Source organism: Lutra lutra, chromosome 1 (genome assembly GCF_902655055.1).
Source record: "Lutra lutra chromosome 1, mLutLut1.2, whole genome shotgun sequence".
Taxonomy (NCBI): domain Eukaryota; kingdom Metazoa; phylum Chordata; class Mammalia; order Carnivora; family Mustelidae; genus Lutra; species Lutra lutra.
The window spans coordinates 217,895,736-217,922,780 of record NC_062278.1 but is presented as its reverse complement, the minus strand read 5'-3'; the positions used below and the strand labels follow the sequence as shown (position 1 = coordinate 217,922,780).

The window sequence follows — 27,045 nt, the reverse complement described above, 5'->3', positions numbered from 1 at the left end:
TGGGGCGGCTGACGAGTCTGGTGGTGGTCCTACCGCTCCAGCTGACACCCTTGACTGCAAACGAGGCCAGCCCTCCACAGGGCACTGAGTTCTCCCACCCAGCATGACCGAGCTGGGGGAGAACCTCGCCAAAGATATGCTCTGTATGGGCGTCTGACCTAAAATGCCCTTGAGTCTCATAAGACTTTTTACAGGGGCGCCGGAGGATGGGGGGCTCAGTGGGTTAAGCATCTGCCTTCGGCTCAGGTCACGATCCCAGAGTCCTGGAATCGAGTCCCACCTCGGGCTCCCTGCTCAGCAGGGAGCCTGCTTCTTTCTCTCTCTCTCTTTCAAATAAATCAATTAAATCTTTAAAAAAAAAATAAAGAAGTTTCTCTGGTGATTCTTATTTTTTAAAAAAGACTCTTTCTACGTTAGAAGAACGCAGTGGTATCGGCCTCCTTGCTCAGAGGAGAGAACGGATCCAGAACACATCTAAATGTGTTGGTCAGAATGAAATCTTGGAAGAGACACAGGCCGTCGGTAGTGACAGATCAGAGCATGAGACTTGATAAGCAATGTGGCAGATTACGAATTTGATAATCCGGAAATGTTTTTATCTGTGTTGCCTTCTGCACACAACCGTTCTTCCTAGAAAGAGTCTTTCTGGATCTGACACCAAGGAGATCGTGAAGTCTAGAAAACTTAACAATTACAGCTATAACAATTGTAGCCATATTTGTATAAGACGTTCTCCTGTCCTCAGATTTCTGTTATTTTGTCATAATGAGGAAAACCTCAAAGATGCCAAAATCTTTCATCTTTTGTTTAGACGGGGAGGGGCAGAGGGCAAGGGAGAGAGAGAGAGAGAGACTCCCAAGCAGGCCCCATGCTTCCCTTAGCACGTGTTTCCGGTCCATTCCTGTTGCAACAGGTGTAGAGCGTTATCCCCTTTTTGGGCTGAGAACCGTTCCTGCGCGTGGATGCGCCGCGTGACGTTTTTATCCATTCATCTGTCAGTAGACGCTGGGGTCGCTTCCCCCCTTCTGGCTGTTATGAGCAAGGCTGTGTGAATCTGGGCATGTGCAGGCCACTTCCATGCCAGCCGTTTTTCTGTTTTGTTTTTTTTTTTGTTTTTTGTTTTTTCTCTTTTCCCCTCCCCATCTTCCCTTTCTGGATCACGGTTACAGGAGCGGGGTTGATAATCGTACCAAGACTGCAAAGACAGACCCTAGGACGATAAGTCCTCCAAAATATGCTCAAAGCATGCCCCACTGTGATTTACCTGCGCCCCAGGTGCTTTGGCCTTCATGGGTCCCCCAGGCCATAAAGAAAAAATGCATATATATATTAAAAGTTAAAATTTGCAACTGGGGGGGGGGAGCGCGTAAAGATGGATATAATCCAGACTAGATTATAGGTGTTTTTCTTTCTGATCGTAAGAGAAACGGAAACATTTGCAAGGCCCCCCAGAGTACTGTGGGGCCCTAGGCTTTTACTAGATAAGTCAGCTCTGCTAACAGGTCTGGCCTGGCTCTTGGGAAGGCCTGACTCACTGACTATCCCACCCACAACCTACCCAGGCTCTGATGAGCGCAAATGATTTCGAGAAGAGAGATCAGCGCAGTGGTTACTAATGGCCTGCATTGCCCACCTTATACCCAAACAGGCAGGTGTGGCCATTCCACCGTCACCGAGCCCCATCCAGCCCATCTCCTGGCTTCTCCGCAGAGCCCCCCTGCCAGGTCCCCCGGTTTGCAACACTATGGTGGCTCCTAGTGACCTCAGTGGCCTCCTCACTGCAACCAGAGGGATCTTTCTGCAAAACAGAACGAACGGTAGGGCTCGCAGGACACCCACCACGTCCTTCTGCACCCTGGATAGTTGCATAGGTCATCCCCCCATCCCAGAGCATCCTGACCTCATCCCCTACCTGCCATCCCTCCCCACAGCAGCCTTCAAGAATCACTTTTGGCCCATACCACAGACCTCCCCGCTCGCTGCCCTTTGCTTCCTTGCCTAGAAAATGGGAGAGATGCTTGCTGTCAACTTCCCAGACTTGAAGGAGAAGTCAGCGTCTGCGTATGCATGGCTCTTGCTTCCTTGTCACCCTGCCCCGGGGCCAGGAGTCCCCCTGCTCTGACCTGGGACGACAGCCCTGCCCTTTCTTTCCAAGGCCACATTCTCTCCGATGATCCCAGCGGCTGTGGGCAGCTTCCTTCCCCTCAGCAACTTTGGGCGCCCATCTGTACCCAAGAGCTTATGCTAGCATCCGCCTCAAAGGTGGGGGCGGGCCCGCAGCGGGGGGGGGGGGGGGGGGCTGCTAAAGGAGCTGGCGCTTCCCAGGGCAGGCAGGCAGGCTGGAGCAGGGGAGGGGAGCTCCAGTGCCAGTAGCTATTATGGTACCTGGAGGAGGCGAGAGCAGGAGATGGAGGAGAGAGCCAGCCGGTAGGGGAGGGAGCAGGGGCGGGAAGGAAGCCAGGCAGAAGGCAGACAGAACACGGAGGCCTGTGGGCAACGGCAGCTGGGCGTGGGCAGGGGCTCTGGGCCCGAGGCAGGACTCCGAGAAGCTGCTGGAGGAGTTTGCAAACGTAGCCCTAACAGAATACCACAGGCTGGGGGGCGGGGGGCTTACACGCCAGAGGGCACCCCCCCCACCCCGCAGGCGCGGTGGGGCCTCTGTCCTTGGCTGGCAGGTGGTCCTCTCCACACCCATGTCCCGTGTCTGCCTCCTCTTCCTCTAAGGGCACCAGTCACACTGGACCGGGATCCATCCTAATGACCTCATTTGAACTTGCTTATTATCACTTTTAAGGCCTTATCTCCAAATTGTCGCATTCTGCTGGGCTGGGGGGTAAGGAGGTCCACAGATGAACTCGGGCGGGGGCGGGGATGACAGCCAGCCCAGAACAGCCAGCGAGGGGCTTGTTGGAAGACTGGAGGACGGGAAGCGGGAGGAGCCATCGGTTGCAAAGAAGCAGACTTCTCTTGCTAAGGATGTGTCTGGGGCCCAGCCCGTCTCCCTGAAACCAGAGGGCTGTCCGGGGCGGCCTGCCGGGGAGCCTAGCTCCGTGGTGAGATGCCGGACTCCCTCATTCGGGTTCTTCACAGCTACAAAGGGCCTGACAAAGCCAGTATGAGAAGCTCTTGGCACACTGCCTGGCCTCGAGAGCTTAATAAATCACAGCTATCATTCTTAATTAAGATGATTTGGCCGGCAATATTAATCTAGGAAAACCACCATTTGGGCCAAAAGGGAAAAAAAAAAAAAAAGAGCCTGATTACATAATGATAAACATCACGAGAAGTTGGAGACATGGCATTATTAAAACTCTGTGCTTCATAAAATATAATCACACCACATGGAAAAAATGTTCGAAATAGAATAAACTGCCAGAAACGTAATTGCAGTGAGAATTTAAGAGACTCCGTGGCAAAGCGAGGTACGAGAACAGAAATCCTCTATGCGACAGTCACACTCCTCGGTATTATCCAAACTTACAACCGCACCCCCAAACCCGCACGCACAGGTGTCTAAGGCTGATTGACTCATCATCACCCAAACCCGGAAGCAGCCCAGACAGGCTTCAGCGGGGGCGAAGGGACAAACTGCGGGACATCCCGCCAAGGGGATGATATCCAGGGTGAGAAAGAGATGAGCTCCCCAGCCCTGAAAAGACACAACGGGGAACTTCAAATGCAGAGGAGTAGGCAAGAGAAGCCAGTCTAAAAAGGCTACCTACCCGCTGTAGGAGTCCAGCCCCGTGACATTCTGGAAAAGGCAAAGGCACGCAGACCATGCAAGGATCAGTGGCTGTCAGGGGCGGGGGCAGGGGCGATGAAGGAGCCCAGCACAGGGGAGTTTTAGGGCAGTGAAACACTTGGTATGTCGCCACAACGATGGGTGCATTCATTAGCCATCTGTCCCAACCCATGGAGTGAACCCCAGAGTCAGCCCTGGCTCTGGTCGATAACGATGTCGGTGTGGGTTCACCGATGGTGACAAAGCCGCCCCTTTGGTGCCATGTTGACGGTCGGGGAGGCTGGGCATCCGGAAGGGCAGAGGGTAATGTGAGGTAAATGGGAACTTCCTTCACTTTCCACTCAATTTTGCTGTGAACCTAACACTACTCTAAAATGCAAGTTGTATTTTAATTTTTTAAAAGAGGCCCTTGTTTTGTTTTAAAGATTTTGTTTGTTTGTTAGAGAGAGAGCGCAAGCAGGGGGCATGGCAGGCAGAGGGAGAGGGAGAAGTAGGCTCCCTGCCAAGCAGGGAGTCTGATGTGAGGCTCGATCCCAAGGGGCCCTTGTTTTCTTTCTTTTTTCTTTTTAATTTTATTTTTTATAAACATATATTTTTATCCCCAGGGGTACAGGTCTGTGAATCGCCGGGTTTACACACTTCACGGCACTCACCATAGCACATACCCTCCCCAATGTCCATAACCCCACCACCCCCTCCCAACCCCCCTCCCCCCAGCAACCCTCAGTTGTTTTGTGAGATTAAGAGTCACTTATGGTTTGTCTCCCTCCCAATCCCATCTTGTTTCATTTACTCTTCTCCTACCCCCTTAACTCCCCATGTTGCATCTCTTCTCCCTCATATCAGGGAGATCATATGATAGTTATCTTTCTCCGATTGACTTATTTTGCTAAGCATGATACCCTCTAGTTCCATCCACTCGTCGCAAATGGGGCCCTTGTTTTTTACGTTAATGCCTAGATTGAGAATACAGTACCCTTCAAGGAGATAAATATATTAAATGTATGCATTCATAAAAAGTAATGACACAGAGGGGCGCCTGGGTGGCTCAGTGGAGTAAGCCTCTGCCTTTGTCTCAGGTCATGATCTCAGGGTCCTGGGATCGAGCCCCACATCGGGCTCCCTGCTCAGCCGGAAGCCTGCTTTTCCCTTTTCCTCTATCCACGTGTTCTCTCTCAAATAAATAAATAAAATATTTAATTAAAAAATATTTTATTTATTCGACAGAGAGATCACAAGTAGGCAGAGAGGCAGGTAGAAAGAGAGGAAGAGAAGCAGGCTCCCCAATGAGCAGAGAGCCCGATGCGGGGCTCAATCCCAGGACCCTGAAATCATGACCCAAGCCAAAGGCAGAGGCTTTAACCCACCGAGCCACCCAGGCGCCCCTGAAAAATTTTTTTAAACTTTCTATTTTAGAGGATTTACAGAAAAATTCCAAAGATGGTACAGAGTTGGGGCGCCTTCGTGGCTCAGTGGGTTTAAGCCTCTGCCTTTGCTCAGGTCATGATCCCAGGGTCCTGGGATCGAGCACCGCGTGGGTTTCTCTGCCCGGCGGGGAGTCTGCTTCCCCCTCTCTCTGTCTCTGCCTCTCTGCCTACTTGTGATCTCTGCCTGTCAAATAAATAAATAAAATCTTAAAAAAAAAAAAGATGGTACAGAGTTCCCATGTACCCTACAATCTTTCCCCTAGTTATAATATCTTAGAATAAAGTATTTGTTATGATCAATGAACTAACACTGACACATTATAATTAACTAAAGTCCATATTTTATTTCAACTTTTCCATGATGTCCTTTTCCCTAAAGTCATCTAGCTGTCGTGTCTCCTTAGCCTCCTCTTGGCTGGGCCAGCTTCTCAGGACTATCCTGGTTCATTATGACATTCCTTGACAATTCAGAGAGGAACCAATCAGGAATTTCATAGAATCTCCATCAGCTGGGACCTGTCTGATGCTTTTCTCACAGATAGACTGGGGTGGTGGGTTTTGGAGGAAAACCCCAGAGGGGAAGGGCCCCTCCCATCATATCACATCCTATCCAGACAGAGTACATGCTGTCTGCAGGACTAATCACAGGTGTGTGTTCAAGGAACAGTAACAAAGACTGACAACATACATAGGCCAAGAAGAAAATCTCTAAGCACAAAAAGTAGACACTGCCTAGGCCCCAGGTTCTGTTACAGTACAACTACAGAAAATGCAGGGGGCGCTACCCCTGAGCCCTGAGTCACCCTCCCCAGGCTGCACAATCAAAACTGATGGAGGGGGGTGGGGGGCTCTAAATTGGCCCCCAAGGTTCCCATCTCCTATATTCGTGCTCCTGTCTGATCCTCTCCTTGAGTACAGACAGGATCTAGTGAGTCCATTTCAACTAAAAGAATACGATCCCTGGGACCGGAGATTAGGTTACAGAAAACCGTGACTTCTGTCTTGCGGGCCCTCTCGTACACCCGTGCACGTCTGCTGGCTGTCGTGTTGGAAGCTGCTGGATGCCCACTTGGCAAACACTGCAGAAGGCCGCCAGCCTGTGGTCCGTGAGAGATGGAGACCCTCGGTCCGACAGCCGGCCAGGGACTGAATCCTGCCAACAGCCGCAGGCGTGATCCTGGAGCAGAACCTCCACACCGTCGGGCCTTGAGAGGATGGCAGCCCCACCTGACACATGGATCGCAGACCCGTGAGACGCTCTGAACCGGGGGACCAGCTGGGTCATGCCAAGATGCCTGACCCACAGAAACGGTGAGAGCATCCGAACTGGTCTTAAGCCATGACATTGTGGAAAAATAAAAACAGCTTTATTGGGGCGCCTGGGAGGCTCAGTCGCTAGGCATCTGCCTTTGGCTCTGGTCATGATCCCAGGGTCCTGGGATCGAGCCCCGCATTGGGCTCCCTGCTCAGCAGGAAGCCTGCTTCTCCCTCTCCCTCTCCCACTCCCCCTGCTTTGTGTTCCGGCTGCTCTTGCTGTCTCTGTCAAGTAAATAAATAGAATCTTAAAAAAAAAAAAATATAGGGGCCTGGGTGGCTCATTGGGTTAAAGCCTCTGCCTTCGGCTCAGGTCATGATCTCAGGGTCCTGGGATCGAGCCCCACATCGGGCTCTCTGCTCAGCGGAGAGTCTGCTTCCCCCTTTCTCTCTGCCTGTCTCTCTGCCTACTTGTGCTCTCTCTCTGTGTCAAATAAATAAATAAAATCTTTAAAAAATAATAAATAAAGTAAAATAAATAAATAAAAATAAAAAATAAATAAAAACGGCTTTATTGAGGTAAAACGGATATGCAAAATGTGCAAATCCTTAGCAGATATAATGTGACGAGTGTGAACCTACACGCACACCGATGACACCATCGCCACAATCCAGATAACCTACCCCTCACCTCCAAGGTTTTCTTGTATCCTTTGTTTTTTTGGGGTGTGGGAGGGAAGAACACCTAACATGAGTTTTCTTGAAACTGAAAAGAATTTTTTAAAGATTTTATTTCTTGGGGCACCTGGGTGGCTCAGTGGGTTAAAGCCTCTGCCTTCGGCTCAGGTCATGATCCCAGGGTCCTGGGATCGAGCCCTGCATCGGGCTCTCTGCTCAGCAGGGAGCCTGCTTCCTCCTCCATCTCTGCCTGCTTCTCTGCCTACTTGTGATCTCTGTCAAATAAATAAATAAATAATTTTAAAAAAAATAAAGATTTTATTTATTTGATGATGGGACGGGGGAAGGGAGAGCACAAGCAGGGGGAGTGGAAGCGGGAGAAGCAGACACCCTGCCGAGCAGGGAGCTGGATGTAGGGCTCGATTCCAAGACTCCAGGATCATGACCTGAGCCGAAGGGAGACACTTAACTGACTGAGCCACCCAGATGCCCCTAAAACTGAAAATTTTAAAGTGCACAATACAGCATAGAGAACCAGAGGTCCTGTGTGCACAGCACAACTCTAACACTCACCTTGCTTAACTGAAACTTGACGTGCACTGAACAGCACCTGCCCATCCCCCCACCCCCTAGTCACCCAGAACCACCACTCTTCTCTCTGTTAAGCCATTCTGTTTTGGAAGAATCTGTTCCATGGCCATGGTGAAATAATAGTGTTTCTGTGAAAATCCCAGCCCCAAATCTTGACCTTCGTCGATGAACACTGCATGCACACACACTCCCAAAAACAGGCTTTCTGGATGCTTCTCCAGAGGGCAGCTCCCTGAGTGCCTTGGTCCTTGTCCTGCTCTTGGTCTTGCCATTGCCTTGCCCAGTGCACACTCACCACACGGCGCTGGGAAGGTTGCCTGCATCCTGCCACCACACCAGGCATCCTGGAGCACACACACGGCTTGGTCTACTGATCAGGGGAAGGTCTTCGTCAACTGGACTGGGGGAGTGCGGGGCGCTAAACCACACACAATGATGTCTCACAGCCTGGAGACTTGAAAGTCCAAGATCAAGGTGGTGGCAGAATTCGGTCGTTGGTGCGGGCTCTCTTTCTGACTTAGAGAGCGAGGGAGCAAGCGCGCGAGAGAGATCTTAACCAATTCTTTTTTTTTTTTTTAAGATTTTATTTATTTATTTGACAGACAGAGATCACAAGTAGGCAGAGAGGCAGGGGGCTGGCGGGGGAAGCAGGCTCCCTGCTGAGCAGAGAGCCCGATGCCGGGCTCGATCCCAGGACCCTGAGATCATGACCTGAGCCAAAGGCAGAGGCTTTAACCCACTGAGTCACCCAGGCGCCCCAGATCTTAACCAGTTCTTGAGTGTACAGGACAGGATCGTCAACTACAGAGCCCACTCTTGTAAAAATACGGAAAAAACGGAATGTTTCCCAAATCTGGGTGTCCCCCTGAGGCAGGGGCTGTGCTATCTCTGTGTTCCTCCAGGCTCCTTCCGATGTTGGTGTACACGGTGCCTCAACGAGCGCCCAGCCAGACTACTGCTTACAGAACTAGGAGCTAAGGAACGGGTGTGTTTTAAGCCACTAACTTGGTGGTGAGTTGTGGTGCAAAAATGGAAAAATAACATCTCACCACATAAGATCGTTGGAAAACTTAAACGAGACACAGCACGCACAGCACTTCCTACAGCGCGTCAGTGTCAGGAAATCAGCGACTGTTGGTATCACTGACCACCCACTGCGTGCCCAGTACAAACCAGCTGGAGCCCATTGAGGGTCTGGAAACCTAAATTATTTCCCCACAGAGGACCAGGGTGATGAATGCAGAGCAAGGTTCTCTTTCCACACCTGTCGGGCTGGAATAATGCCTGGATGGATGGACACACCTACAATGTCCCCTGGGCCCAGCATGACATTTGCCAGCTGCTGCTCTCCCTTCGTCCCCATCCCCTCCCCGTTCTCCCTCTAGCTCTTTCCGCCAGGCAGCTCAGCATGTAAATACACTCCTCCTTCTCCCGTCACAGACATCATAAAAGATCGAACCTTTGACCAAGCCAGCAAACTGAGTGTCCCCCGATTACATCATGAACCTCCTGTTGGCGTGCAGTCAGAAACACGCATCACATATGGGACCTCTTGACAACATAGGAACTAATCATGCTGAAATTAGTCACCTTCAGAATGTGGGGCATTTTTACAAGACAACAGCCCTTCAAAATCCTCGGTCATAAATGATCCCTCCCCCCCCAAAACAAGGGGACTTGTTTAGATTTTTTTTTTTTAAGATTTTATTTATTTGACAGACAGAGATCACAAGTAGGCAGAGAGGCAGGCAGAGAGAGAGGAGGAAGCAAGCTCCCTGCTGAGCAGAGAGACTGATGCGGGGCTCGATGCCAGGACCCTGAGATCATGACCTGGGCAGAAGGCAGAGGCTTTAACCCCCTGAGCCACTCAGGCGTCCCAGAGACTTGTTTAAAGAAAACTGAAGGAGGCATGACAATCAAACGTAGTGACACTTGATGGAACCTTGGGTTTTTCTTTTTTTCAAAAGCTATAAAGAGGGACACCTGGGTGGCTCAGCGGGTTAAGCCTCTGCCTTTGGCTTGGGTCATGATCCCAGGGCTCTTGGATTGAGGCCAACATCACATCGGGCTCTCTGCTCAGCCTGCTTCCCCCTCTCTCTCTGCCTGCCTCTCTGCTGACTTGTGATCTCTGTCTGTGAAATAAATAAATAAAATCTTAAAAAAAAAAGCTACAAAGAGAAAATTGGGGAAAGAATACTAGAGAGTTTTATTTGATTTAATTGCCAATAATGACTGTCTTGGGGTGATATGGGCATTGTGGTCTGGTAGAGAATGCCCTTATCAGAAATGTGCTTAGATATTTTTTTGTTAAGATTTTTTATTTACTGGGGCACCTGGATGGCTCAGTCATTCAGTGTCTGCCTTCAGGTCAGGTCATGGTCCCAGGGTCCTGGGATGGAGCCCCACCTGGGGCTCCCCGATCAGCAGGAAGCCTGCTTCTCCCTCTACCACTTTTCCTGTTTGTGTTCCCTCTCTTGCTGTGTCTTTCTCTGTCAAGTAAATAAAATATTTTTTTAAAAGAGATTTTTTACTTATTTATTTGAAACACAGAGAGAGAGAGAGAGAGAGAGAGCGAGCAATGCAGTGCTTGATCGAAGGACCCGGGGATCGTGACCTGAGCTGAAGGCAGACGCTGAACAACTGTGCCACCCAGGCGCCCCAGAAGTGTGCTTAGGTATTGAAGGGGAAGTGTCCTGATGTCTGCAACTCTCTTTCAAAGGTTTAGCAAAACAAACAAATCTGCTTGTATACATTTGTGTATATATATATAAAACAGAGATGGCAAGTGTCAAAATGAATCTAGAGGAAGCGTCTATGAGTGTTCATTATATCATTCTTGCAACTTTTTTTGTGGCTTTTAAATGTCTCAAAATGAAAAGGTGGAGAAACACAGCACCCTCAGGCCTCCCCATATGTTCTTCCAGCTGCCATCATTTCTCCCGCTACACACAGCAAAGGTTCCTCAGAGGTGCCCATGCCTGCTCTATGGGCCGGCTGAGTGTTTCCTAACGGGCACTCCAAATGAGCCAAAGCTCCCGATCTGTAGTGTCTGCCAATTCCCGTGGTATAAATACTCCCACCGTGGCTGATTTCAAGCCTCGGGTGCGGCATCATGGAACACGGAGCTGATAGAAGATGCAAAAGCGCACAGAACAGCATTCCCAGCATCCAGATGTGACTTACGTAAATACCTTCAGTAGCACAGCTAGCGACACGTGGAAAAATAACTAGGAAGCGCTGCATTTTGAGTATTTATTACCTTTGTCTAAATATGATCCATGTGATGGGGAAGTTTACACAATGAACTTTTCAACAACAGCTGTTTGACAACTAGCTCCCAGATTCCTAAAAATTTGGCAATTAGCTCTTGCCGGCCAGTACAAGTTGACTCCGGCTTACCTCTGTTAAAAAAAAAAAGGAATCTCAACCCACTGAAATCTGGCTTTCACCATCACCATTCAACCAGAATGCCCTTGCTTCTCACCAGGGACCTCCGTATTGCAAAATGCCAAGAATGACGGATCCCGCCTGGCCGTGCCTGCCTTGCCCAAGTGCCCGAGTCCCCGGCAGCATCCAACACTCTGCACTCCACCTGCCTTCTCTGAGGTCCTCCAGATGCTCTCCCTACCTGTTGACTAGTCCTGCCCAGTCTCTTTCCAGGGCTCTTCTCCCTCCACTTTACCCTCGGCCTTAGATATGCCCATTTGACACACTCCCGGGTGCCCTGATCGGATCTCATGCTTTCAGCTACTATGAAGCCTAGACCTTCTTCTCAGCAACAAACCTATATATCCTAACCACTTAACTAGTTTGCTCTTCTTGGAGTAAAGATATTTCAGACAAATCCAGAGTGGATCGCTGACTCCCACCTCGAGGTGGAGCTTCTGAGAGACAGAGAATTGTTCAACCCTGAAGCTAGGGAGTGTGTGTTGCCTCCCTTTCAAGTCCCATAGACCTTATCACAGTTTAATACCTCGAAAGGCTACAATAGGGCAAAGGCAACACGCGCGGACTCCCCCACCGTCCCCATCCCTCCCAGACTCAGATTGCGCGGCCACGTCAAGGTACCGCCACTTGGTGGCGGCATTCTCTAAATGGAAAAGTGTCCAGGAGCTAAAAAGACAAAAGGCCTGATCTTCTTCAGGGCCAAGTGTGTCAAGTCACACGGAATCCGTGGAGGAGTGGCGTCCACCCGGCCTGGTCTCAGCTTCACCTTCCTGTTCTGGACTAAAACCAACAGGCGCTTTCTCAAAGTTTTGTACAAAGTGGGCTCCTGTGGTCTCGCTTTGGAGCAACTCACTTGCCCTTCTGTCGGTCCCTCTAGGCCACTGTCCGTAAGAGCCAGGGTCAGTCACTACAGGGCCGGCCCGCGAGCCCATCGGTCAGAATCCAACAGAATCCGTCCTTGCACTCAGCCGCTCCCCTTGTCCTTCCAGCCGCTGCAATCCCGCGTGATCTGCCGGGGAGCTCACCGCTTGCGACGCAGCACGCCCTCACGTCCCGCCCCTTCGCAGTCTTATCCAACCATAGGTCTCCGCTTCAAAAAAGTGCCCGCCCCCCGGGTGACATCCAGTACCAGGCCCCGCCTTCCGAAATCCTGCCCTATCAGAGGCCTAGCTGTCTAGGAATTTCCCCCCTCATTACGCCCCGCCCTATGCCAGACCGCTCTCCAAGGCTCCGCCCTCCCCGGGAATGCTGTCTAGTCATAGGCTGTTTCCTCTCCGAAACCCCGCCCCCAGAGCCGGCTTTTCCCAGGCCCACGCCGCGCCACATCAACGCGGCGGGTGACGCCATCGGGACGCGTCGCAAGAAGGTCACACGGGATCCTGCAACATGGCGGCGGCGGCGCTGTGGGGAGGTTGGTGCCGCTGCCCGCGGGTAAGCGGACGTGCGGGGTTGGGGTGGGGATTGGGGGCGGGTCCAGGGAGCTCCAGGCCTGCGACCTCCAGGGCCTTTTTGTCCTCAGGCCTTTGGCCCCCTTGGCTCTTCCTTGGGCTCGGCGAGAGCCTTGGGGTTGGGGCATTGGGTCGGCGGAGGCCGGGCCCGGGATCCCGGAGCGAAGCTCGTGGGCAGGAGCAGAGCGTGCCGGGTCGGAGGCCGCCATGGGCGGAGCCGGGCGGGGGGCAGATCGCCCCTCACTTCCTGATCAGACTCCACGTGCATCGGGGAGTGGATGGTGGTGACCAGGGGGCCCAGTGGAGAAACAGCGAGAAGTCAGAACACCGTGACAGTCACGGCTCGCGTTTATATGCCGGGTCCTCTGCCAAGAGCATTTCCTGCCTCGCTCCTCCTAACCCTCCGTGTGAACGTGCGGGGAGGTGGTTCTCGCCCTGGCTGAGAGCTTGGGTTCACAGGGGCGGTGGGAGTTGAGGTGTGTATAGCGCTCTCAGAAAACAGTAGTGCTTCATGTTGTTGGGACTGGGTGAGGAAACCGGGGCTCAGAAAGTTTAAGCAACCTGCCCACAGTGTCAGCTAGTGGGGTAGCTGACCTGGCCAGCACCCTGGGTCAGGCTGACGACAGAGCCGGAATGCAGGGAGGAAATGTCTCATAGGGATCCTAGTGTGGGGAGAAAGAAGCTCTCTGATTCAAGGCTTTTTTTTTTTTTTTTTGCGGGGAGGAGGGGGGCTGCTTGTCTTTTGAGTCAGGGCTGAGAGATTGAATCTATACGTGTTTGGATTTGGGCACAAAAACTGGTGGGAAACCAACCTCAGGTTTGGGCGTACTGTGGGATTTCTTTCCCAAGTTAGACAGACTGTTTCAGACTGTTGCTGAAGTCAGTGGCTCCAGGATCAATAATGTAGGCAGAGAAGAAGAACTTACTTAAACTCTTGGGAGTTGCTCTCTCTCTCTCTCTTAAAGATTTATTTATCTGTCAGAGAGAGAGAGAACAGTACGGGGAGCAGCAGGCAGAGGGATCAGGAAAAAAAGCAGGGAGCCCAATGCGGGTTTGGTCCTAGGACCCTGGGATCATGACCCGAGCCAAAGACAGATGCTTACCGACTAAGCCACCCAGGCGTCTCAGGAGTTCCTGTTTTTAAAAAACAATTTTTTTGGTAAGTTTATTTATTTAAGTCATCCCTATCCCCAGCATGGGGCTCGAACTTATCACCCTAAGATCAAGAGTCTCATGCTGTTCCAACTGACCCAGCCAGGCATCTCGGGAATTACTCTTGAGCTATAGGAGATGGTGGCATTTGGGATGCTGCTTAAAGTTCCTGGAGAATGGAGGAGTGAAACAGGGAGAGGAAAGGGCCAGAGAGTGAAAATGGAAGAGTGATTCTGCGGGGTCACTGACATCAGTTACCTGGCTTAGCTCTGGGTTCTAGGGTTCAACATTGAACAAGACCTGCACAGGCCCTTCTCTTATGGGGCTTAAGTTCTTCATTTGGTGGGAGCAGAATTGCCTTTTATATGACATTAAGAGTATCTTTGCTCAGGTGGGTCCCCTCAGTTGTCCCGCTGGCAGCCCAGCCCTGGACCAGGACATGGTAGGTTTGTCCCAGGGTTGTGCCTGGACCAATAAGTTCTCCGCATTTTACCTCTGAAAGCCCAGGTCTCTGCTCTTCCAGGGCTGGCAGAAAGGGGGTAGGCTGTGAGAGAAGACTGCTTACTGCCAGCATCGAGGCTCCGGGTGCCCATTTCAGGCTCCGGGATCAAATCAGACTGGCATGATTCGCCTTCTTCCACTGTAGGTTGGCCTTTCCCAGGACGCCTCTGGTTTCCCCCAGGTTCAGAGGCAGGAAAGTAGACATGGATTCTGGAGGTGCAGATCCAGTGTCGTCTTTTCCGCAAGATTCCACTGGCTTCTCAGAATTTAGCAAGATTGCCGAGCGACTAGCATGCGGCACAGGCATGCGGTAAAAATTGGCAAATCAGTCTTGGGCGACCCCCCTGCTTTTTAGTGTGGCCTACCTGCTTCCCTGTCAGTCTCTTACCTCTATTGGGTCTTTTCTCTCTTCTCACCCAATTAGAGATGCCTCAGCGGTGGGGTCCAGTTCCTGTCCAGCCACAGCCTGCTGCCGCTACACCACCGTACCTCTCAGACACGCTGGCCCGGGAGAGAGCTGCCTGTGGTGAGTGACTCAGAATCCCGGCAAGCTGAGGGCCGGGGAACGTCTTCTGAAAGATCAGGCCTAGGTGACAGGAGAGAGGGCCTCAAGTGTTTCCCACACTGCCCGGGGCCACTGATAGGCTGACATTCCACGGCTAAGCCCTTAGGGGTTGCGGAGCCCAGCGTGCTGGTCCTCTCGAGAGGAGCTCCTGCCTGATGGAGGGGATGACGTGTCGGCTCTGATGGCTGGGAAGGCATCCCTGGGCTCTGCTGAAACCCACCTCCCTGCGGCTCTTCCCTTTTCTCCGTGACAGCCCTCTAGGCATTGGAGCAGAGTCACCCACATCGGGAGCTTGGTTTCCTGTTTCTGTTGTTCCTCACAGACCACATTTTCTAGAGCTTTTGCCCTTCCCTTCATACCTCTTCAACCATGCTTCTTTCTGTGGGTGCCTCACCGCTATTGGGAGGAAAGCCCAGAAGCTGACCTACCTCCCAAACCCACACATGGGGCAGCCCACACCCTACCCTTCCCTCTGGGTTTCCTCTCAGCACTAGACTCTCTCACATAGACAGTGGTGCAGTCCCAGACAGTCTTAGAACCTGGACTACCCCCCCCACCACCACCACCAGGAAGCCTGGCCAGGCTGGCCCTTCGGCTTGATGGGGGCTCAGGAATTGGTCACCCTGAAAGTGGGAAGGCGGGCCGTTTCCACGGCGGTGCACTGGCACACTGTGAAAGTGCCCATTGTCCCATGGCACGACTCCCTCGCGTGGCTGTTCAAGCATTCCCTTTTCGGAGCCTACTCTCATGCTTGTGGTGAAGCAGGGATCCGAACCTGGCCTAGTCTGACCTTGAAGCCTGTGTCTTGGGCAGTGGACTGACTCTTGTTCCTGGAGTGGGGCCTTGGCCTTTCTTCTGGCCTCCCTAGGCTCTGGCTTCTGGGTGTGTCGGGTTTTCCTATGAGGGAGACCCCTGAGCTTCAGTTCTTGGTGACAGTGATCCTGTGGGTTGATGAGGGAGGTTTATGCCAAGCCCTGGGGTGACACATGAGTCCCAGCTTTGGACTTGAGAGTGACCCCCAAAGGAAGCAGTTATCCCGGCCCCAGAAGCCCAGAGAGCAGGGTCCTATGCCAGCTTCTTTGGGATAAGGGGCCACGGAGTCCTTTGAACTCCAGTCCTAGGACAAGGGCCCCTTTGGCTGTTGACCTTCACCTGGGGGTGAGCACATTTGAGTCCCTCTGAGGATTCTAACCTGTGCCTCTTTCTTGTCTAGGGTTTCCTCTGTTGGAGAAGGAGCCTGGTAGTTTGTTTTGTTTTAGAATAGACTTTATTTTTTTTTTTTAAGATTTTATTTATTTATTTGACAGACGGAGATCAAAGTAGGCAGGGAGGCAGGCAGAGAGAGAGAGGGAAGCAGGCTCTCCGCTGAGCAGAGAGCCTGATGTGGGGCTCAATCCCAGGACCCTGAGATCATGACCTGAGCCGAAGGCAGCGGCTTAACCCACTGAGCCACCCAGGTGCCCCAGAATAGACTTTATTCTTTTGTGCACTTTTAGATGTACAGAAAAGCTGAGCAGGAAGTACAGAGAGTTCCCATCAGCTCCCTCTCCCCCTCTCCTCCCACCTGGGCACAGTGTCCCTGTGAGGCGTCTCTCCATGAGGCGCATTTTGCATTAGTGTAGCACGGTAGCTACGGTTGATGAGTCGGTATCGATCTGTAATCATTACCTGACGTCCACGGTTTACCTCAGGGTTCGCTCTGCACATTCCCGGGCTGAGGACAGACGTCTGCTGCGTGTCCACCATCATCATGTCCCAGAGAGTAGTCTTGGTGCCCGGAAATTCCCGTGGGCTCTGCCCGTTCATCTCCCCCCACTAACCCCCACCAACGGGCCCCTGACAACCACTGATCCTTTTACTGTCTGCATGGTTTCACCTTTTCCAGAGGGTCCTAGAGCGGGATCATACCGTCTGGAATCTCTTTAGACCAGCTTCTCTTACTTGGCGATATACAGCCAAGGTTCCCCTGTGTCTTTTTAAAATTGAGATGTCATTGAGATATGATGTTATGGCAAGCCACAGCATCTTTTTATGGCTTGCTAACTCATTTCTTTTTATTATTGGAGAATATTTTATTGTCCGGACATTTCACAGCTTACCACCTGATGCTTTTTAATTTTTTTATATATATGTTTTCTAAAGATTTTATTTATTTATGAGAGAGGGAGAGACAGAGCATGAATGGGAGTGGGGGCAGAGGGAGAGGGAGAAGCAGACTCCCCACTGAGCAGGGAGCCCAACTTGGGGCTCCATCCCAGGACCCAGGAATCATGACCTGAGTCGAAGACAGATGTTTAATTGACTGAGCCCCCCCAGGCACCCAACCCGATGCTTTTTTTTTTTTTTTTTAAGATTTTATTTATTTGACAGATGGAGATCACAAGTAGGCAGAGAGGCAGGCAGAGAGAGAGGGGGAAGCAGGCTCCCCGCTGAGCAGAGAGCCTGATGTGGGGCTCGATCCCAGGACCCTGAGATCATGCCCTGAGCCGAAGGCAGAGGCTTAACCCACTGAGCCACCCAGGTGCCCCAACCCGATGCTTTTTTGATTTGACTTTTGTCACTCGGGAAAGAGGTAGCTGTTCATTGTGAAACCCGTATTGGTGCAGAGGAGAAAGTACAAACCCTTTGTTTTTTTTCACATTTTTTTCTAGTCCAGATCTTATTCTTCTGGAAACAGGAAAGGGTTTCTCTCTGGCTTGTTGGATAATATCAAACAAGAATTAGCCAAAAACAAGGAAATGAAAGAAAGTATAAAGAAGTTCCGAGATGAGGCCCGCAAGTTGGAAGAGTCCGACGCGCTCCAGGAAGCCAGGAGGAAATATGTGAGTCCCTCTGCTGCGCGTGTCCCCCGCTGGGACACTCACTTCCCGCGCGGTGCCCGTGTGGCAGGGGCAGGCAAGGTCACTGCGCTGGGGCTGGGTGGCGAGGGGACAGGAGTCCGCCGCCAGCCCTCCCTTTCCGTGGTGAGACGGAGCGCGGTGCTGTGCACACCGGCAGCGCCATCCTCTCCTGGGAGTTCGTGGGAAATGCCGGGTCTCGGAGCCCCCCAGCTGCAGGATCCGAGTGTGCGTCTGCCGGGCGCCCCCGGTGACCTCGGGAGCAGTAGGCTTGAGACGCGCTCTCCTGAGAGCCGCTCGTGGCTCTCTGAGTGAAGTGGGTAGAAAGCGGGTCACAGCACTGCGGGTGTCGTCATTGATGAGCCACTGCCAGACGCCTGCCACGGCGAGTGGGCTGCACCGCCTCTGCCACACAAGGCCTGGGAGGTGGGGCAGTCGTCCCCCGCCCGTCTCACCGGTGGGCACCCACTCCGGGTCCCTGGGCTGTTTGTTCTCTGGGCCCCCTCCCGAGCCATGCGCAAGGTCTGCTCCGTCCGTGGCAGCTCACCCTTCCTCTCCATTAAGGAAGGGAAGGGGGCTGAGGGGCAGTTTGGGAGCAGGGCAGGTGGGACCGTGGCCGCGGGAGATCTGGCAGGGGCTGGCAGCTGCAGGGGTGCCGAGTGAGGCAGGACAATGTCAGTTAATGTCAGATATGGGGGAGGGGTTGGGGAGGGGACCGGCTCTCCCCTGCACCTAGTGAGAGAGTGGACCCGAGGGCTGGGCCTAGAGGGTCTCCACGTGTCAGCCTTCCAGCTGCTGCGCCCCCTCTGGAGAGGCTGTGGGCAGTGAGGGCCCCCCGGGGCGGGGGAAGGGGCCTCTGAGAAAGCACTTCTTTGGCCCCTCGCCTGTAAGAGAACTGCGGCACCCTAACCAAAAGAAACAACATCCCTACTGTAGCGAACCATCGAATCGGAAACCATGCGGACGAGCGAAGTGATAAAGAAGAAGCTGGGGGAGATCTCAGGCACAGTGAAGGAGGTAATGGTCTCGGGGCCCCCGCGCTCCGTTGGCCGCGCTCCGCTCCGGGGCCATCTGCTCGGCGCCTCTGGGAGGAGCGCAGAGCGGGAAGCAGCAGGCGGAGCCGGAGCCGGTGCCCGGACTCGGCAGGGCGGGACTTGGCACAGGCGATGAGTAGCCGTGGGCGGTGAGAAGGGAAGAGCGTGCCTGGTCGGGTGGCTTCCGGAGTTCGGCTGCAGGGCGCCCCTCGGGAAGGAGGGTGAAGTCAGACTAGCCCACGCGCCCTGCAGTTTACCACTTGGGTGAGAAGCTTGCTTGCCGCTGGCAAAGACAGAGAGGAGGATTTTTTTCTTCCTGCGTAAAAACTGGGAAGCGCTGCTTGGCCTGTAGGCCAGGGTGGAGATGGGAGGGAGACGCCTGGGGCCTTCCTTTTTGTGGCTTGTTTTGCTTTTCTCTATTCTGGGCAGGAGAGAGGGTCAGGCCAGTGCTGTGCTGGACGAGGGCTCCTCCCCTGTTTTCCCTAGGCTGCTACTCCTGCCCATTCTGGGGGGAGCCCAGCAGACCTGGTGTCTAGCCCGGAGCCCAAGGGCCCAGCACCCTGGACATTGTACACAAGGGACCTGAGTCTCGGGGCCCCGTGGGCCAGAAGAGCTCACCTGTTCCCGCCCTTCGGAGGGCTAGACTGGCCTTAGCTCTGGGGGAGCTTGTGCGGGCCCCAGGGGGTGCTGTGCTGACATCCCCGTCCCTCTGTCTCAGTAGAGTCTTGACGAAGTCAGTAAAAGCGACTTTGGCCGAAAAATCAAGGAGAGCGTGGAAGAAGCAGCCAAGACTGCCAAGCAGTCCGCCGAGTCAGTGTCCAAGGGTGGGGAGAAGCTGGGGAAGACGGCCGCCTTCAGAGCCCTCTCCCAGGTGGGTCAGGCCTTATGGCCAGGGGTGCCCTTGCCTCCCTTGCTTTGGCCTGCTCTGAGTCCAGGAGCCAGAGCTCCCACCTCAGAGCGCCGCCCTGGAAGGGGGAGCCCCCGCCCGAGGCCCCAGGTCTGTGCTCCACTCGCGGCCGGGCAGCCTTGGGCAAGCGAGATCCTCTCAGCTGCTGATGGTCTTTGCTTATGGCCCTAAACCAGGGACCTTTTGCACTCTGGTGACTGGAAGTCCTGAATTCGTTCCCCATCACCTGTTGAATCTTCCCTTGGCTGGGTTCTTGCTGGCCACGGGGGCCCCAAGATAGAAAGTCCGTGTTTCTGCTCTCAAGGGGCCTGGGGGACCCAGCAGGGATGAGCAGTTCCTGAGCGACAAGTGAGGGAGGACTATATAGGAAGAGGCCACAGGTGGGGGGGCAGGCTCTACAGAGGGGGGCACGCATAGCCCCCTGAACGCAGCCAGAGCCCCTGTCTGGGGGTTTGAGAGGGAGGCCGAAGAAAAGCAGGTTCCATCTAGAACAGTCCTGCTGTCCATGCAGGGAAGTCAGGCAGGTTACTCTGGGCCATATGACCTCAAAATTGGAGGAGGCCAAGGCCCTGGGTTGCCATCAGGCCCTACACTGGGGTTCCCAGTACACATGCACAGGCCCGCCGTGGTGGTCTGCAGTGTTGGGAAGGTACTGAGTGCCCACTGTGGCGGGCTGCTTTCCTCCAGGGGGTGGAGTCCGTGAAGAAGGAGCTCGACCAGAGTGTGCTGGGGCAGACTGGGCCCTATCGGAGGCCAGAGCGGCTCAGGAAGAGGAAGGAGTTTGCGGGAGAGAAGTTCAAGGAAGAGAAGGTGTTCGAGCCCAACGAGTAGGTAGCAGACCTGTGAGCGCCCCTGTCCCCTCCCCCACCCCCCGCACACTGGGTGTGTTCGAGCGCCCGCAGAAGGCTCCTGCCCGAGTCCGTTCATTCCCCAGCTGCTTTTCTGCTCTAGAGTTCCTGCTCCCTAGTGCATCTGGGGGAGAGGGTGGGGTGGTGGGAAGAGGAGGGAGGAGGCAGGAGGCTGAGAAATGAAGGGCGAGCTGTCCGGCTCCACCCTTCCCCTCCGGGGCCGGGGCTGGGTGGGTGGGAGGGCTCGGGTGCTCCCCCGCTCACCGCTGGCCCGATCTTCCCTAGAGAGGCCCTGGGAGTCGTGCTGCATAAGGACTCCAAGTGGTACCAGCAGTGGAAAGATTTCAGGGACAACAACGTGGTATTTAATCGTGAGTGTTCACATCTCCAAGGCTCAGCTGACAGCGTGGCAGTGACAGCAGACACTTACTGAGTGCCCCCCATGGGCTGGGCACAAGTCAGACCCCCCCACTTTACAGAAGAGGAGACCAGGGTCAGAGGGGACCAGCCACTTCCATAGGATCACCCAGCCAGTGAGCAGCAGAGCCCTGGCAGAGCACAGGCCAACAGTGGACAGCCCTGCTCACACGGGCGGCCCGGGACATCTTGGGCTGGTGGGCCAGGGACCCTGCCATGGGGGCCAAGTTACCCGCCCCTGTCATTGCCAGAGCTGTTGCCAGCAGCAGGGTGGCCGGGCACACCCGCCTCGCTGGGGGCACGGCTGTGGATTCCACCATGAGATACTCCCCAGTAGGGAGAGCACTGGTGGGGCCCAGCCGGCCAGCTCGCAGTCTTGGCGTGCTCTGCTCTCGTCTGGGGTGTGGGGCCTCCCAGGGGCTGCACACCCTCGTACCTTGTCCTGTGAGGCTTGCTAGAGGCCTGTTTCCTATGGAGGGAGAGCGCCAGGCAGCGGGGCGGCCCCTCACTGTTCACATAGCCCCCTCGACTGCTGGGGACACAAGCTCGGAGAGGGTCCCCCATTTACCTTTTCTGCTCAGAGAGTGGATCTCACAGGGGCCCCAAAGAGCCCTCGGAAGTTGTGGAATAGAGGTGTCATTTTGGAAGGGCCCCTGACCCTGGCCCACGTTCCCACAGGGTTCTTCGAGATGAAGATGAAGTATGATGAAAGCGACAACGCACTCATCCGGGCGTCCCGCGCGCTGACGGACAAGGTCACAGACTTGCTGGGTGAGTGGCTTGCCCGTCCTTGCCACTGGGGCCGGCCTCAGGGGAGGGCCACGGGCCCTCGACCCACTCCCGGCTCGGCTGCCTCCAGGGGGCCTGTTCTCCAAGACCGAGATGTCGGAGGTGCTCACGGAGATCCTGCGAGTCGACCCCGCCTTTGACAAGGAGCGGTTCCTACAGCAGTGTGAGAACGACATCATCCCCAACGTCCTGGAGGTGGGTCGCCCCTCAGTGGGCCCTCCCCGTCCTGCCCTGCTTCGGTCACCCAGGGCTACGCACGGCACACGGGCTGCGGCCTGATGGGGCACTCTGCCAGGGGTGGACGGCTGTCCCAGCTTCAGAGGTCTGAGCTCCCCCACGCCTGACCCTTGTTCGTCACGCGCCTCTGAGAAGGCACCCGGGGCCGCCCGTGGGCCCTGCTGGTCCCCACGATGGCAGCTGCTCTCTGCCTTACCTTGCTTGTGGGGTGCGTCTGCTCCCAGGACTGAGTTCCCCGTCATGATGTCCGGCAGCAACTCCTACCTCCCTTGCAAGCTGGCCTGGAGCCTCCTGCCCGGCTCCCTCGCGCTTGCTGCTGGAGGTGGTTCCCTCGAAGCTGCCGCGAGCGGCCGCCTGGGGCCTTTCAGGAGTTGGGGACACTGTGGCACAGGGGCCAAGCCACAAGGAGGACCCTGAGGGGGCTTCCCTCCGAGGTGTCCTCTCTGTGGGAATCCTGGTCCCATCTTCTAGCCCCTCTTTCTGGCTCAGAAGTGAGGAGAGAGCAGTTTGCTCAGGGTCCTGCCACAATCCACCCTCCCCAAGGCCCGTGCCCGAGGTTGGTGGCCTTTTCCCTGCCATGTCTGTTCCTTAGCCCCCAAGATGTGGCCGGACCTGGGGAAGGTCCTGATGAGACCACAGAAGGGCCCTGCACTCCCCGATGGGTTCCTATCCCCGTCTCCTTCCTCCTCCAACCCAGTGACGTTCCCAGGGTCTCCTCCCCCTCCGATTTCCCAGGTCCCTCAGGCCACTCTGGGCGGGGCCAGGAGGCTGTAGAAATGGAGCAATCCCCAAAGGCAGCAGTCCGAGCACAGTTGAAAGGTTTCTTCCACGGGGGAGGCTGTCTCAGCCCCCAGCCTACCTGGGCTTATCCTCAGGTTCTGGGCTCCTGGTCCTGGGCTCCTTCATCACATCACAGGTGTGGCCCTACCCTTAGGTTCCTGCGGAGGCCTCCCCCATGCCACCTGGAGGTCACCCCCGCGTCCCTGCCTCTGGGCCTGTATGGACCCAGCCGGGCAAAGCTCCGTCCCCAGTGGAGGGAGAATACAGCTGCTGGTCTCCTTGGCTTAGTTTCCTGGCCGGGGTGAGCCCACCACGATGCCACCTTCCTCTGCCTCTTCACATGAGGCCTTTGGGACCACCCTGGGCTTCCGGGGGTCAACACACAAGGCCCTTGGTCCCTGGGGCCTGACGGGGCACCCACTGCCACAGCCCAACCTGGGGGCTCGTTCTCTCCAGCTAGAGCCTGTAGGGGAGGGCCTCTCACCTGGATCGTCCCTTCTTAGGCTCAAGCTAATTTTTTTTGTTGTTTTCCCCTTTTAGGCCATGATTTCTGGAGAGCTCGATATTCTCAAAGATTGGTGCTATGAAGCTGTGAGTACTTCTTTCTTTTTATTTTTTCTAGTTAGGCCTAAAAAGAATCACAGCCTGGAGATCTGCTTGGGCAGGACGGTCAGAGAAGGGCACGACAGGGTCTGGTGTCTTGATTGTGGGGAGACCCCGGGGGGCCGGGGCTGGGCGGACAGGGGCTGCAAATAGCCCTGGGTGTGTGTGACCTTCCCGTCCCTGGGCCAGAGTCCATCATCACGCCCATGTCACAGCCGTCATGAGGGCACAGCACGAACACAGATGCAGCATTTGCAGGACACGAAGCTCTGATGGGACTCGTTAGCTGTTCTCACTTCAAGTTCCCGAAACACAGATCAAAACAGACGGTGATAGATTTCCCGCATGGGGAGGAGCCGTGTGTCCTGACAAGGCCTGACTGGGCTGCCCGGAGTCGGGGCTCCGGGTCCCGGGGCTGCACGGTGCTGGGCTGTGGACGGCGGGCCAGCCCTCCCCGGGAGCACACCCTGTCTGCCCGGGGCCTGGCAGCCTCTGCGTCCCCGCAGGGCTCTGGCCGGCCACCTCGGCTCACCCTGCTCATTCCCTGACCTGTGTCTTCATGGGGCTTTTTTCCCCGAGCTTGTTTGTATTAAGCGATCCAGAGCCTTTTTTGGCTGATTCTGTTCTGCTTCCAGCTCACAAACAACTTGGAGAAAGCAGAGGAGAAGATGTCAGTTTTTTTTTTTTTTTTTTTTTTTTTTTAAATACTCCTCTGCATGGTGACTAATCCAGCAGACATTTCTGAGAGTGGGGGTGGCGGGTTTGTTTTTTTTTTTTTTAATACTCTGGGACCATTAGGATGTGGTTGATTATCTTTGCCAGAGAGCTGCTGGTGCCCCTGGAAATGCACTTGAAATTGCAGGTGCTCTTAGAGAGGGTGTTTTTTAAATGTCGTTTTTTAAAGAATCACACCAGAAATGGGAGTGGCAGCGTTTTTGTTTTTTTTCTTGGTAGATCAGTTATTTCCATAAAAAGTAGGTGTGATTGGAATGTCCTCCATCATAGTTGCTGAGTCCAGAGAAGGTTCCAGAGGAAAGCTGCAAGGCTGCCCATGTCCCGGGTCTGGTCGCAGGCTTGGCGGGGGGCGGGGGGGGGCCTGTTGGGGGGGGGCGCCGCTGCCCCTGGGGAAGAACAGGCTGCCTGCGGCCAGCAGCTTCCCAGAGGAGCTGGTCAGCGAGGAGCAGGCATCCCAGGCAGCCCATGTCAGAGTAGCCGCGGATTAGGGCAAATCCTAGAAAACGCGTTTGATTCCAGGCCAAGACTCAGGACCATGAATATGGGCAAGTCCCGGATCAGCCAGAGAGGCCTCACCGTACGCCTGGGGCTGTGGTTTCAGATCCTGTAGCAGGAAAATTACCAACCCTTCGGGGCTACCACTTGCAGTCCATGGTCTCGTTGCAGCGCTGCCTTTGCTGCGAGGAAGGGGGCCGTGCTTCGGGCCAGCAAACGGGTGGCACCAGCTGGCTGCTTGGAGCTGGGCTCCTGGCATCTGCCACTCCTGGCATGGCAAACCCAGGCGCCAGGAGCTGTTGCTGGACAGTGCCAGGGCCAAAAGCACGGAGCTCGGCTGGCGAGCCAGCCTGCAGGGAGAGTCTCCCAGGCCTGTGCACCCAGCCCTGTGGGGCGCCGGCCTCGGAGGGTGCGGGGCCCAGTGCCGGCATGCCGGGGGCTACAGGTGTGCGGCTTCTCATTGCAGACCTACAGCCAGCTGGCTCACCCCATCCAGCAGGCCAGAGCGCTGGGCCTGCAGTTCCACTCCCGCATCCTGGACATCGACAACGTCGATGTGAGTGTGTCTCCCTGGGGGTGTGCTCGTCACAGGGGCGCCCTGTCCCTGGAGGAGCCGTGGCACGGGCAGGTGCTTGGGTTAAGGGACCTCCAGGGTCCCTTTTGGTGGGAGCCTGCCACCGCTTAGGCGGGTGGCAGACACACAGGATGCCTCTGCCCTGACCGCGGGGCCCCGGAAGGCAGTGTGTGTCCTTGCACCTTTACTGGGAAGGGTGGGTGCTTTGTCAGGACCGCTCAGGCCCCCACTGTCCCTATGGGGAGCTGAAGACACGCCAGCGCATGCTTCCCTCTCCCCTGCCTATGTGCAGAACTGGCCCCTCTGGGAGGCCTTGATGTGTGCGCCCAGCCCAGGTCTGGGGAGGGCGCATGGGTTCTCAGCAGTTGGGACTTGGGCTCACACTGGGAAGGACCCTGGAATCCCCCACCCAGAAATGGGCGACCCCTCAGGCTCCTTCTGGGGCCTGGACAACAAGGGGCACAAAGGGAGTGCTGGGGCCGTCCCCTGCAGAAGGGAGGAGCAGGGAAGGGGTGTGGCCACTCTCTGAGCACTGGCCCCCGCCCCTGTTCCCCAACAGCTGGCCATGGGCAAGATGATGGAGCAGGGACCTGTGCTGATCATCACCTTCCAGGCCCAGCTGGTGATGGTGATCAAGAACCCCAAAGGCGAGGTGGTCGAGGGCGACCCGGTGAGTGAGGGAGGAATTGGAGCAGGACGGGTGGGTGGCCGCCCTCAGCTCCCTGCACTCTGGAGCCAGGAGGTTTTATGACTGCAGAAGCAGCAGGGCTGGGCCTCCAGAAGTCGAGGGCCCTAGCTGGGCCTGGTGGAGGTCAGAGGGTGACTGAGCTGTCTGGTTGTGCCACATCCTGAGTTGCAGCGTCTGGAGCCCAGAGCCAGGCTTACTGCCCGCAGCCCCACTCCCTGGTCCCTCCCAGCGTCCCCTCTCGACAGTCCCTCATCCCCAGCCCTCACCTTCCCCACCTCGGCAGGACAAGGTGCTGCGCATGCTGTACGTGTGGGCGCTCTGCCGAGACCAGGACGAGCTCAACCCCTACGCAGCCTGGCGGCTTCTGGACATCTCCGCCTCCAGTACAGAGCAGGTCCTCTGAGTGCGGTGGCCACGACTGGGGGCTCCTGGGCTGGATCAGCACACAGTGGACACCCGGAGGACTGGTGTCTGCCCGCAGCAGTTAGACCTTTGGGGACAGGACTGTTGGTTCTCTACCAGGGTGACTGGAAGCAGCTGGATGGGGAAGGGCTGGCAGCCGCTGAGGGCTTCTCTCCACACTGCCGGCCCGCGCTGCTCCTCTGCCCTGTGGGGCTGCTGGGCGAGGTCACTGCGGTGCACAGGCCAGATGGTGCCAAGGGGCCCCTGCCCAGGGGTTCTCTGGAGGCAGGATGGCAGGGCCCAGGCCCCTGCCACTCAGAGTGGCCCACTGGCCACTTCAGCCAGGCCATTTTGGCTGTGTTTTTTAACAGTGCCCTTATTACCCTGTATATATGCCTGATATTTGGACATAATAAAAGACCAAAGTGCAGGAGAGCAGCTTGGGTCGTCTGATGTGTCTGTTACTGGGGGTGGGGCCGGGGGGAGCTGGGACTGATGATGGGGTGGTGGGAGCTGGCCAGGAGGTCACAAGGAGGTGGTCAAGGTCATTGAAGGAACTGCGGCCCTGGAGGAGCAGCCTTGCCTGGTCAGGACCCTGTTTCCTCAGTGGTGCGGGGACGGTGACACAAGAGCTAGGGAGCTTTTCAGTGGCCCGGCTGGGGTTTCGGAGGGTGGGGTCCCCAGAGCTGGAGAAGCTGGAGCGCCAACAGGAGTGATTTTTGGAGGCACTGGGATCCGCCCGCGCAGGACGTCTGGTCCAGGGGTCCATCGCATAGAATTGCGGGGAAGGTGCGGAAGTCGGGCTGGGCTGCCTGGGTGCTTCTGGGGTGGGGTGGGCGGGGTCCTGGGTGCTGAGGCGCCCCCCGGCCGGGGTCTCCCAGGCGCCTCGGGGTG

The 27,045-nt window shown here is 55.4% G+C and overlaps 1 protein-coding gene and 1 long non-coding RNA gene across 3 annotated transcripts; one reads left to right on the top strand and one right to left on the bottom strand.

Annotated features, from left to right (window-relative positions):
- Positions 1 to 10,930: 10,930 nt before the first annotated feature.
- Positions 10,931 to 12,146, bottom strand: LOC125092815 (uncharacterized). The gene is made up of 2 exons (XR_007125074.1): positions 11,993 to 12,146; positions 10,931 to 11,093 (listed from the first exon to the last, which is right to left on the bottom strand). It is a non-coding gene; the product is annotated as an uncharacterized LOC125092815 (long non-coding RNA).
- Positions 12,147 to 12,442: 296 nt separating this feature from the next.
- TIMM44 (translocase of inner mitochondrial membrane 44) lies at positions 12,443 to 26,589 on the top strand. 2 transcript variants are annotated; one of them, XM_047704668.1, is made up of 13 exons: positions 12,443 to 12,570; positions 14,665 to 14,766; positions 17,457 to 17,627; positions 18,579 to 18,659; positions 19,398 to 19,547; positions 20,271 to 20,410; positions 20,717 to 20,802; positions 21,527 to 21,619; positions 21,708 to 21,832; positions 23,195 to 23,245; positions 24,954 to 25,043; positions 25,621 to 25,731; positions 26,033 to 26,589. In XM_047704668.1, the coding sequence occupies exons 1-13, from the start codon at positions 12,526 to 12,528 to the stop codon at positions 26,150 to 26,152; spliced, it is 1,365 nt and encodes a 454-aa protein (XP_047560624.1). In that variant the 5' UTR covers positions 12,443 to 12,525; the 3' UTR covers positions 26,153 to 26,589. The 2 variants fall into 2 exon arrangements, with proteins under 2 accessions (XP_047560624.1, XP_047560634.1); XM_047704678.1 differs by lacking the exon at positions 12,443 to 12,570 and adding an exon at positions 14,395 to 14,550.
- Positions 26,590 to 27,045: the final 456 nt, after the last annotated feature.